The sequence below is a fragment of the Temnothorax nylanderi genome, unplaced genomic scaffold (genome assembly GCF_030848795.1).
Source record: "Temnothorax nylanderi isolate EJ_2023f unplaced genomic scaffold, tnyl_v1.0 TNYL_tig0640_pilon, whole genome shotgun sequence".
Classification (NCBI taxonomy): Eukaryota; Metazoa; Arthropoda; class Insecta; order Hymenoptera; family Formicidae; genus Temnothorax; species Temnothorax nylanderi.
In genome coordinates, this window is record NW_027249702.1 from 77,490 (window position 1) to 90,906 (window position 13,417).

The 13,417-nt window shown below is 38.7% G+C and overlaps 1 protein-coding gene across 1 annotated transcript in view; it reads right to left on the bottom strand.

Moving 5' to 3' along the window:
- LOC139784528 (GPI transamidase component PIG-S-like) overlaps nucleotides 1-12,776 on the bottom strand; it is a 43,231-nt gene extending 30,455 nt beyond the window's left edge. Inside the window, exons 1-3 of the mRNA XM_071723710.1 lie at nucleotides 12,478-12,776; nucleotides 12,285-12,423; nucleotides 11,920-12,067 (exon numbers count right to left, since the gene is read on the bottom strand). Coding sequence (XP_071579811.1) covers nucleotides 11,920-12,067; nucleotides 12,285-12,423; nucleotides 12,478-12,661 — 471 coding nt within the window. The 5' untranslated portion in view covers nucleotides 12,662-12,776. The remainder of the gene's footprint in view (nucleotides 1-11,919; nucleotides 12,068-12,284; nucleotides 12,424-12,477) is intronic.
- Nucleotides 12,777-13,417: the final 641 nt, after the last annotated feature.

Consider the following 13,417-nt stretch of genomic DNA (forward strand, 5'->3'; position numbering starts at 1 on the left):
TTGGTGAGCTGAACGAGAGAACAAATTAGATAAGGATCAGAATGGATTTAGAAGAGGACGGTCATGTGCGGAAAATCTAGTGAAATTGACGACGGATATCAGAAATGGTATGTACAAAAACCAATACATACTGGCAGCTTTTTTGGATGTGTCATCGGCGTATGATAACGTAATATACAGTATTTTAATGAGAAAGTTAAAGAAACTCAAGTGTCCAAAAAATATTTTGAGATTTATAGGTAAATGGCTAATTTATAGTTAATGGTCAGGAAACAGAACATAGAAGAGTTTATAAAGGGTTACCACAAGGAGCAGTACTTAGTCCGATACTATATGCTTTATATACTAGCGGTATTAAGGGCGGCAGTATGGTCTAGTGGTAGAGCGCCAGACTCGTAATCTGAGGAACCAGGTTCGAGTCCACTAGAGCCATGTAGTATGGAAAAAGTTCTTTTCCGAAGAAACTGCGCCCTCCGTGCAAGATAAGATCTTGTGCGGAAAAAACTGGGCTCCGTCTTTCGGAAGAGACGTTAAACCGTTGGTCCAAAGGAAATGGATGAGAGTGGGATAGGGTTGGGTACGTCCCTGCAAAAACGCCGTAAGATACTGTGAACCCTACGGGGATATACAGTAAATAATAGTTTACGAGTTTTACTAGCGGTATTACAAATAAAGACGAGGTAGAATATGAATCGGTGCAATTCGCGGACGATATAGCGGCATATGTTATAAGTAATAATAGAAGAGAAAATAAGAGTAAGTTGGAGAAGGCTGTGAATAATATAAATAAGAATCTAGAAGAACTAGGTTTACAATTAGAACCGAATAAAACAGTTCTAGTACAATTCTCCAAATGGGGTGACTGTGATGATACGTATATAGAAATACAAAATACAAAAATAAAGGCACAGAAAGAGGCCAAGTTTTTAGGAATATGGTTAGATAATAAGCTAGATTTTCATATTGGGGAGGGCGTCCAGCACGCGAATGGTCTTCAAGATCGAAATTTCCTTCGCGAAATCGTTGATACCATCTTTTACACGTAGAATGTGTTACGACATTCTCACCATATGCAGCACAAATCATTTTAGTGGCTTCAGCAGCGTTTTTCTTCAAATGAAACGCAAAGTGGATGGAAAATCGAATATGCTCTTTTGTCATTGCCATTGTAAACACCACCGATTTGTAAAGTTATATGCATCAAATGCCAAACTGTGTGGCATTTTGAAAAGCTATATGTCAGCACTTTCAAACCGCAAAAGAGCGGGAGAATAACTAAAATTTAAAATGTATCGTCGTCTCCTTATCATGATCGCGGTATATGTCATAAGCGTAAAGTTAAAACCGCATATAGCTCCCGCGTACGGCTATCGGCTAAATACTCGAGCGAAACGGTCGCGAAAGGTAGACGCGTCGCGAGCAAATTAGCCAATTAATAATAGTTTAGTTAATAGTAGGTTTCCGGTTCTGCGAATACGCGGCTCTCGGAGCGCATACACGTCTGCGAAAATAAATCGTAGGTTGCACCATACGAGGCGGGCGGAATGTTCGCGATCGAACCGTAGTACCCCGTGAATAATCGCGAGGAGAATACTCGCTCAAGCCTAGCATTGTTTCGGGAAAGACCGTCGCTATTCCAGAAGTTCTCGAGAGGCCGAGAGACGATCGCTTGTTTTTCCACGCGTACTTGCTCTGTCCCTTTTGCCTCAGCGCGCGACGTAAACATTAGGGACGGAGCGCATGACCATGGCGAAAACAGCTGAACGGTTACCGACTCCGAAATTCGACGAGTAAATCGAAGGACAAGTCAGTGGGTCGGCGGCCGATTGGCTAATTGTTCGGCCCATTATCGGGGACGCGTGACGCGTGGGGATGAGGAGGGCGTACCCCCGCGCGCGCCGGGACGAGCAGATACGTACTCAGAGGCAAACGAAGCGTTGATTCGAGAAAGCGAAACGTTTGCGCAAAGTCTCAACGACGACTCGATCCGCGTCTCGCTGAACAGTTCGCGCGACGATGATCGAGTCGCGAAGGATCGATTCGATCCTTCTTCCGCTCTCGCACACCCGGTCTCCCCTATATTATTTTACTTGACAATATCAAATTAATATAAGATATTATTTCTAGTTTCAGTTTAAATGATTGCGTTTTAAGTCCGACAAAGTCCATATTGGGGGAGTAGAAGGCTGGTAAAGGGTACCTATGGGGCTCTCCTATGCCGATGTGGGGAGTTCCATACAAAAGTCGGTTAATGCCCACTGTTCCTATCAAATAAGATAGAACTCGTAGAAACGAGTCAGCTCTACCAGCAAATCTGATTTCCAATCGTCCTAGAAGGCATGCGTGCCGCGTTACTCCCGCACAATGCTTGGAGCAGATTGGAAGAAGGTGAAGGGCGAATTTCCGGCGCCCTAAAACGGGAACACCTCGGCTAAGGGCAGGCTACCCCGACAGAAAAGCTTCCGGTCCTCCAGGCTGGGGGGTGAAGCTAACTACCTCATCATGTAAAAAGTATGGTTCAGAAACCGAAAAGAGAGAATGCCGGACAGACCTTACGAAGACGACGTTTGCTAGCGAAAAAGGACGAAGATTTAAGACTGTACACTTGGAACGTAAGATCATTATACAGACCCGGAGCTCTAAGATATCTACTACATGTCCTGGACCAATACAGGCTCACCATAACAGCAGTACAAGAAATCCGCTAGACGGGTACCAAAATATTAGAAAAGAGAGATCACATAATATATTATAGTTGCCATCCTAAAGAGCACAAATTAGGGACAGGGTTTATTATAAATAAAAGAATAAAGCAATCTGTAATTGACTTCCAAGGTTACACGCCCAGACTATGCAGAATAAGAATAAGAGGAAAATTCTTCAATTACAGCATCATAAACGTCTATGCACGTATTGAAGATAAATTAGAAGCTGAAAAGGAGGAATTCTACGAAGCTTTGGAAACGCGGTAATGCAAAGTATACCAAAACATGACATAAGAATTATAGTCGGGGATTTAAACGCTAAGGTAGGAGAAGAGACGGAATACAGACCAACGATAGGAAAATATAGCCTACACCCGATTTCGAACGACAATGGAACCAGATTGGTACACATGGCAGCAACACTTGGAATGGTTATAGCCGGTACGTTTTTTGAACATAAAGACGTACATAAAGGTACGTGGAAATCGCCGGATGGAGACACAGTCAACACCATAGACGATGTACTGATAGACGCCAGACATTGCACAGGCATACTAGATGTCGGAAACAGACGAGGGGCGAACATCGACTCTGATCACTTTCTTGTGGAAACGAGGATCCGAGCAAAAATTGCTAACGCAAAAAAAACAGAGGAAACAGAGGAGAACTCTATGACATCAGCAAACTAAAAGATCCAGCAATAGCAGACACCTATGAACGAACTCTAAAGGAAAACCTGGAAGATCAAATAAGAAATCAAATGGAATCCAGAATGGCCCAGAATATAAACCTGTACTAGAACAAGGGCAGGGAAATTATTGAAGGAGTGGCGACGGAAACGATAGGTAAACAGCAGCCACGGAGATGCACACAAACCTGGTTCGATAACGAGTGTGAGGAGATAACAAAAAAGAAAAACGCAGCGTGTATGCGCATGCAACAAGTACGCAGAACAAGGTACGCCGAAGAGGAATATAGAAATCTGAGAAGAGAGGAAAAAAGAACGCACAGAAGAAAAAAAGAGAATATATAGAAAAAGAGATGTTGGAGTTGGAAGAGGTAAACACTCAAGTTGAAATAAGAAAATTTTATCAAAGAATTAACAGAAATAGAAAGGAATTCAAACCTAGGACAACGATGTGCAGAGACAAAAAGGGAAACATATTAAACGACAGGGACGACATACTGAATAGATGGGCGGAGAACTTTGAAGAAAGATTAAACATAGGACAGGCAAGACAAGAGGAGGTGGGATACAATAATCTAGACGATAAAGAAACGGACGTGCCTATAAGAGAGGAAATACAACGCGCTATAAAAAGACTAAAAAACAACAAATCGTCAGGATCAGATGGGATACCAGCCGAGTTGCTGAAAAAGGGAGGTGAAATACTGATCTGTTACATACATAGAATGATACAAGAGATCTGGGAGAGGAAAGAAATGCCGAAAGAATGGAACAGAGGGATAATAGTTCCTTTACACACAAAAAAGGTGATCAACTTCAGTGTGACAATTATCGGGGAATAACGTTACTCAATGTCACGTACAAGATTTTAGCAAACATACTATTTGATCGATTGCAACCTTACGCGGAGAAGGTTATTGGAAAATACCAGAGTGGTTTCCGCAGGGGCAAAGCAACGGTAGACCAAATATTTCAGCTAAGGCAGATCCTCGAAAAAACCGATGAGCACAACATCGAAACCCATCACTTGTTCCTCGACTTCAAGAGCGCATACGACTCGGTTAATAGAAGCGCATTTTATAAGGCAATGATCGACTTTGATATCCCATACCATTTAATATTTCTGATAGAAATGACACTTGCAAGCGTTGAATGCCAAGTACGGGTACAAAATGACCTATCCCGGCCTTTCAAAACCAGAGTGGGATTGCGTCAAGGGGATGCTCTTTCGTGTCTGCTATTTAACTCAGCCTTGGAGGGTGTCATAAGAAAGTCAAAAGTAAACACAAGAGGGACTATCATTAACAAAAGCGTGCAAATATTGGCGTACGCTGATGATGTAGATATAATAGCCAGATCCATATGATCCCAGGACTTCTTGATCGGGATGCATGCGTGATCCTCCTCCAGATCCTTCAGACAAATCTCGAGATGCAACTCACCGGCACCGGCGATAATGTGCTCGCCGGATTCTTCGATGATGCACTGTACCATAGGATCGGATTTCGCCAAACGTTTAAGACCTTCGACCAATTTTGGCCAACATATGATTGAGGCATGCACAGCAATTATAGAAGCGGCTAAGGATTTCGGACTCCTGATCAATGCCGAAAAGACTAAAGACTAAATATATGCGTGCTGCCGGAAAAAATCGAAAAGAAAAAAGAGCTCATTAAAACCATAACATAAATGGATATAACATTGAGGAAGTCGAAGATTTCATATACTTAGGCACACTGGTCACGACAACAAATGACATATCAGCGGAAATAAAACGCAGAATATACCTGGCCAACAAGGCCTATCACGGCCTTCTCAGGCACCTAAAATCGAACGCAATAACCAAAAATACAAAATGCAAAATATATAAAACGCTAATTGGACCAGTGATCATGTATGGATCAGAAACCTGGACGCTCAAGCAGAGTGACGAAAGACTTCTAGGTTCCTTTGAGAGAAGAGTACTGAGATGTATCTACAGAGGGATATGCGAAAACGGAGAGTGGCGGCGACGTTACAATTTTAAACTATACCAGGCTTGCAAGAAAATAGATTTAGTAAGGGCTATAAAGATTGGTCGGTTGAGATGGCTGGGACACGTGGAAAGGATGGAGGAGACGGAACCAGGCAAACAAATTATAAGGCAGACGCTCATTGGAAAAAGGAAGGTTGGGAGACCAAAGGCAAGGTATATGGACCAGGTGGAGGAGGATCTCAAGAGTTTGGAAGTCAGGAACTGGAGAGGGAGAGCAAGGAACAGGTCGGAATGGAGGGACCTCTTAGAACAGGCCAAGACTTATGAAGGGTTGTGGAGCCAAAGCTGATGATGAAAGTCCATATTGGACGCAGTTTAAAAAACTTAAACATGTATTTAATAATAAATTGATGTTGTGAAATATTATTAAGGACCAAGATCCGCTTCAATCGAAAACGGCACTTCTCATTGGTTATGTTATTTTAAGTTTTCTTTTTTTTCTAATTTTGCATAAGATATTTAATTTTTTTTTAATTGACATTAATTTTTATTAAATATTTTCGTAAACAGTGAAATTAGGGGAGACCGGGGCAAACTCGACACGATTTTTTCAAAGACAATTTTCAACAATTAATTAAAATTTTCAAGCAAATTCAATGGTACTTTTCGAGAAATATTATTGTAGTGTTGCATGTTTTCGTTGCAAAAAATCATGGAGATTTGTTAAGATAGAAATTGGTAACCCCTTTCGAATGACACCTTATTTATTACTCTACGATTATTAGTTTCGAAGATATAAACGTTCAAAGTGTGACATGTTTTCGTTGCCTAACAAAAATTAGAGCAATCATGGAGATTTGTTAAGATAGAAATCGGTAACCCCTTTTGGAGACTTTGTAGACTTTAGAGAGAAAATGGGACTATATAAGCTATCGAATGACACCTTTATTTATTACTCTACGATTTTCGAAGATATAAACGTTCAAAGTGTGACATGTTTTCGTTGCAGGCTGTGCCTGGATTTACCCCCCCCCCTTACTGTCGACAAAGACGTAGTTCTACGTCAAAAAGCGCACACACTTATGTGCCCTACGCTCGCACGTTTCTCGTCAGCTCTATTCTGTCATCTCTGCGCACACGCAGCACATATTATCCAAGTCCTCGCCGGAATCCGACCACTGCTGCTTCTTTGACTTTGATTTTCGCCGGAAGTCTCCATGATATGGTTTGGTGACGACTTCGCCCCGGACACAAGTTTCAAGTTTGGTCGCTCATAAAATATTAGAAATCAATGAAAATAAAAAAACTTCACTGGATTCGTGTTCAGCATGCATTACTCTTTAGAATCACTTACTTTGAGATTCAGAGACACAATAATATTTAAGATATTACAAATTTTCGACGCGCAAAAAATTTTACTTTCGACCTCCGAAAACACGTTTGCGATAAGAATCACAACATGACACATAACCTCACTAAACTCCGTTGGTCACTTGGGCACCATAAGCCGCGTTTACAGTATTAATGGCGAGTTCACACAACATACAGATTTCGAGATAATTGCAATGACGGCTCCGCCCCGGTGACGACTTCGCCCCGGTCTCCCCAACTCTCATATATGGCCATATAATATTGTTTAAGATTATATTTTCCATTTCTTATATATGATCATATATAATCATATATCTACTAATATAAACTAATATGAACTAATATGAACAAATAAGAGGTTTTTTTCCCGGGATAATACCGTCTGGACTACAAGCAAGATACGGTTGCTGAAGTAAAATTACTAAACATTTATTTCTTAAATTTAAAACAGATTAATTTTTAGTTAAGTTTCTTTTAATATTTATCGAAAGAAAATTTGATACAAACTACTCTTTGTATATTTATGTTTGACGATGTACTGCCACAATCCATTTTTTTTTCTTTTTTTTTCTTCCCATAGTCCAGGAAATCGATAAAATTGTAGCTCAAGATTTTTTCGTTCACTATTAAAACATCCAACTACACAACACATATAATTTGCTCAATTTTTCTTTAACCAGTTCACTGGTGGACCCAAAATCAACGTTTTGTACCAAAACTGGTGAGAACGAATAATTTTGTATTTTACATGGAAACTTATTTATAAAGGTTTTTTGGGTCGCTGGTGACCACAGGGTTGACGATTCCAGAGTCAAAATTTCAAAATTTAAAGTGGCGGATCCAATATGGCGGCTTCTAGTAGCTAACTTTATGGAAATATATCACACTCGTTATGTTTTTTTGATCGCAAATAACGGATTGGTTCAAGACATTCAAACTTTATTATTTCATTTTAAGTATGCACTCAAGACTGATATAATTAATATCTTTTGAATCGTTCATTACGGATTCAGGGTCAAATTTTCTCTAAAGTCAGTTCTGAATATTTTTATATTGTTTGATACAATAAAATTTCTGTTGAAAAACGTTAAAAATAAATATTCTTCAAAAACTGACAAAATTGAGTATTTAAGCGCCGCCATATTGGATCCGCCATTATGAATTTCTCAAATTTGACTCCGGATTTATAGTTATCGACCCAAAAAACACAAGTGTATCATGTTTAATGCAAATCCGTTGAAAATTGGCAGAGTCACAGTATATATAAGTACATACAGTAGGGACACTGAGCGTCGGCACTAGAGATCCTTAACCAGAGATCAAACAAACCGTTAACGATCTTTGATTGGTTCCGTCGTTTGGGCCCAAACCGGAAGTGTGAGAAAGATATATAAAGTTAACCAAGATTTCCTAGTCGACCTAGCCATAATTGTTCGTCAAAACTAGAGCTCGGAATACCCGAGTATCCGGAGATCCATCCGCTCGCCCGTTACCCGGTATATAGATCTGAACAGGTTCCGCGGGTACCCAGAGATAATTCGAGTTAGGTTAGGTACCCGTACGATGCAGGTACCCATACGATACGGGTACCCGAATTATCCGGATATACCTGCGGAACCGGTCCAGATCCATGTACAACGGGTAAAGGGCAAGAGGGCGGGTACCCGGATACCCGGCCGGTTATCCGGTTCTTTTTCCGAGCTCTAATATTTATTCAACAGTCAAAATAAACCGCCATCAAAAACGTCATATCCGGTTTGATCTCACGACACGGCACATTGTCCGATCTCTGGTTAAGGATCTCTAGTCGGCACCTTTGATGTAGTGGGTCCCCAGGTCACATGACCTTTCTGAAGGATAGGGGGCTGTAAGAGAGAAAGAGAGAGAAGTATCTTTCTCTTTGTCATACATACAGACCGCCATATTCTGTGTAGGATATACCGATCATGCGCACTGGAAATTGACGACCACTAAAAAAGTTCAGTGGTCCCTACTGTATGTACTTATAATGTGGCAGAGTTATTCATGGTGCTCATATATGAGTCATTACCAGTTGTGACACGGATTTGTTTCATCCATATATGAGTCATTACCAGTGAACTGGTTAATAAATGATTAGAAACACTTGGAACATTATGTTCATTTTTTGATTTTATTAACTCCCAGCGTTGCGGAAAGTGACCGCTAAGCGGCGCTGTCGGAGTTACTTGCATAGCTTGGTTATTTCTAGAATTGACTAGTTAATACTAGTATTGACGAAAGGCTTTGATAAAACTAGTTTCGACTAGTTAAATCGGGTATTGACGGAATTCGGGTTTTAACGGTAACATATAATATTGTTACGCCCTGATCGCTTTGGCCCTGAATCGAGCTGCGATTAGCAGAAGACGTGCGGCGTCTTTACCCATACAGCACAAAATGTTTTCAAAAAATATTTCTAAATATTTCTATAAAAATATTGCGAGAAACATTTTAAAATAGTTTTAGAAATATTTTAAAATGATTTAAAAACCTTTTGTGGTAACATTTTTAAGAATATTTTAAAAATGTTCTTTTTTATCACTCAGGCAAAATTTTCTTAAATATTTGAATTATATTTTTGAAATATTAATTCAAATCTACATATTTATTGTATCATAATCTTGTTTCAAAATATTTAAAAAATATTTTTATTTTTTATTGGTTTTATAATCTTTTTTCAAATATTTTTAAAAATATTTTTAAAATATTATGAAATATTCTTAATTAAGAAAGATGCATGGTAGCACATCTTTCCGTGCTATTTCGCAATGACCCGCTAGGCGGCGCATAATGGTAAGACTAACTCGCAAGTAAATTTCAGTTGGGATTTAATATAAGCAGGCGAAGCAAAATCATGACATTCGCGACACATATCTTCGCCAGCAATACAACGCAAGGCTTACCCAACACCACTGCGATGCTATAAATATACGAAATATTTTCCAAAGTAAGATATAAAGATGTATATTTTTCAAATATTAAAAACATCTTTCAAACGTGAAACAATTATTGCTGATTGGGTCAAACATATTTTATTTTTCGAAGCAATATTTCTAAAAGATTTTACAAATATTATTGAATATATTTATTTGCAATCTTTTAAAAATATTTTTGAAAATATTTTTTTGACATGATCTGGCGGACATAGAAACATTCTATAAATATTGTTGTAAATTATTTTAATCGTCCTAAAAAATATTTTAAAAATATATAGGGGAGACCAGGGCTAAGCCGACACTATTTTTTCAAAGGCAATTTTTAATATTTAATTAAAATTTTTAGGCAAATTCAATGGTACATATTTAAAGAGTGTTTCTTCAGGTACAAAATTGATTCAGGAAGTTTTGCTGTACGTCGCTTTGTTTTGCCGCCAGGAAAGAAAAAGTGACGCGAAGACAAATTTTCGAATTGAAAAATGCCGGGGCAAACTCGACACCCCGCCGGGGCAAACTCAACACTTTGTCTGATCGACACAATTTGATCTGGAACTTATTTTTTACTGTCTGAAAATGAAAATACATTGTTTATTGTGTATTTAAAAAGTACAAAAATTCGGAATAAAGTAGCTAGAACAATCATTTGAAATAATGAGAACAAAAATTGTTGAACTTTCAATTATCTTCATCTAAACTCATGTCTGAAAAACAATTAATGCAGGTAAACTCGCGATCGGACGTGCGCATACATTTGTCATGAGCCATACGGCTGCATGACAAGCATCGTTTGTTACTGGGAGCCGACGAAACGGCGTGGTGTTGACTTTGCCCCGGACGTCGTTTTTCACTTTTGTCACTTCAAAAACATGAAAATTTTGAAAATATCCAAAAACGATTATCGGATTCATATAGAGCATCAAATTTCCCATCAAAATCACTTACCGGTAGATTCGCAAGAGTAAAGCTCGATGAAAGAGTAGACATTTTCGAGAGATCAGAAAAATTACTTTTCACTATCAAAAACGCTTATGTCGCGTTAAAAATTACACTATAACTCAGAATGTTACCAAATTCCGTTGATAATACTGGCACATAAAGACGCATTTACAGTAGGAAAGGCAAGTTTCTACGATAGATTTAAATTGGCAAAAAGCCTAGTGTCAAGTTTGCCCCGTTGTCGGCTTAGCCCCGGTCTCCCCTATTTAAAAATATTTTGTGCTGTATGGGTAGCAATGGAGTTGCTTGGCAACGGGTTGAACGAGTTCTCTCCCGGCTTTCTGGACGTACAGACGTGTTTCCGAATTGTAGAGAGAGTTCGTAATAAACGTTATATTTCTATATACAAACGAGAGTGGTTATTCTTTTGCGATCCCGGAAATACGCGTTCGCGAGTGCGCGCGACTCTTAGGGTGCGGCACATGAACTGATATTTTCCGCGGAATGCGTATCGCGTAACCAATCAGAAGCGCGAATATGCGTAACCGAAAATGCGAAACGCTTATAATTGGTTACGCGGTTACGCGTTACGCGGAAAATACATGCCATGTGACTTCAGCCTTAGGGCCATTCTATAATTTATCGCAAAGTCCGGACACCGCCGCAACTGCTCTTCGCGCTCCAATACAATAAAAAATGGGGGTTTTTATTTAAAAAATTAAAACTGACCTTTTTACATGATCTTGATACCTACACTCAAGGTCAAACAAATATTACTATGTCATATGCCCCTTGCAACCCTTCAACTTTTATCTAATTATAAGACATTTTTTGGTGTGATGGATATTTTCAGAGATAACAGCTTGTAACTTGTAATACTTTAAATGCCCCATCCTGTGTATGTTATATACATAAACGTATACAGAGTAATTATTAATTATTGACGTAGTGCTTTTGTGCAGGTAGAGCAGATTAAACTGACAATGAGTACTAAAGTCCTGTATCATTTTGCGACTTTCGCAATAATTAACAAGAAATTAATTAATAAAGATCGGCGAATGAGCGTGCGTCTGTGCGATTCACTGACGAATAAAAGCCGCGATGAAGAAGAGATAGCCCAACTTCACGTGCTGATTGTGGCTGATTGCGACAAAAATCACAAACGGAAAATAGAAGATTTTTCTATTCAATTCAATCCGCTTTATCTGCCACAAAAAGTAGTACAATAATTTTAGCCATCCTATTTAAAAAAATTTATAATACAATATGTTAAGAGGTTGCCATTACCGTTTCTGGGATGCCTAGTAATAGTCGGAGCTGTGCCAGAAATGTGCCTACTATAGCAGTTTCTTCAGGAACAACAGTAACTGCTTCATCCTCTTGCGCGTTCTCACACACCTCTGATGGTGGATTAATCAAAACCACGCCGCCCCATCTATATTAATTGTACAAAATGTTAATAAAAATTAACTAAACTAATTTCGAAATAATGCATTTTTCAAAAAAGCGATTTTATAGAATATAAATATTGTATTACACAATATATGTAATAAACATTAGCAGTCTTGTCATTTATGCGCATTTAAAATAAAATTATAGGAATATTTATGATAATAAAAGAAAATAAAGCATGAATCAGGAGTGAAAAATACCTTGGAGAGAGGAAGGCTTCTACATTGCTATCCGTTCGCGATCTGTGCCCGCTGCGGGTGTAGATATGTAGAGGCGCGTTGTCACACGGTACCATATAAGCGACTAAATTGATACACGGATGGAGACTAACCTGCGACGCTAAAATTTAATCAGATATGATTGGCGCGTGTACTTTTTGCATGCGTTACGAACCTAATTTTTTCTCCAACGGCGTCACGAGCTGCGGTAAGACGCTCTCGCGCAAAGCAAAGTGTCTGCGGCTTGGGCTACTGTCTGGTACACGTCTGGGATTCATATCTAACGGTAACAAGTACAGCCACTGTGATTTGACCGAAAAGTTACTCAGGATAGATAGCTCGTCTAGAAATGGTTGCATGTATTCTGCGACAGTAAATTAAATTTCAGTCACAAATATGAGTTATACTTAGTTATACTAATTTAATGACGGTTAAAACCGTCGGTATAATAATAACCTAGCTGCAATATTTAATAAAAAGAAGTCATTGTAGAATGTTTAACAAAAGAATTTTTGAATATTTTGTGCAGCATGGGTAGATGGCGTAGGGGAGAGCTGAGAGGGCGCGGCGGACGGCTTTGTTAGCTTTGAAAACTGCTGTTAAGGCATCTTGAAACAAATAACTGTAAGGCAGGCCTTGAGACATAAGACTTTTTAGGATAAAATGAAACATCTTTAAAAATAACTGTATTTTAAAAGGTTCTTTCTTGGTTTAGATCTGTTGCTTATTGAAGATGGTTAGACAACGGAAAAAACCTCAAGTAAAAGGTAATCAGTACAAAATTACCTTTTTCAAAAAAAGGTAAAAAAAGGCGCCAAATACACGCGCAATGTATGTTGTAAATCCAAAATTCCTAAATGGTAGTAGCTTCATTTCTCCCTAACAAAATAATTCACAAAATTGCGTTACCTAACTCAACCCAAGTGATATGTATTTCCAAAAAAGATGTGAAATCTTTAAATTGCGCCAATTGCAAAAAAAATATATATATTGCTTTGAAAAATTGTTGCGCAACTACTTTTAAAAAATAAAACTCAAGTGGTACGTATCTTTATATTCCTATTTAAGGATTTTCCCATTCCAACCCAAGCTTTAATTCTTTTTAACTAAATTAT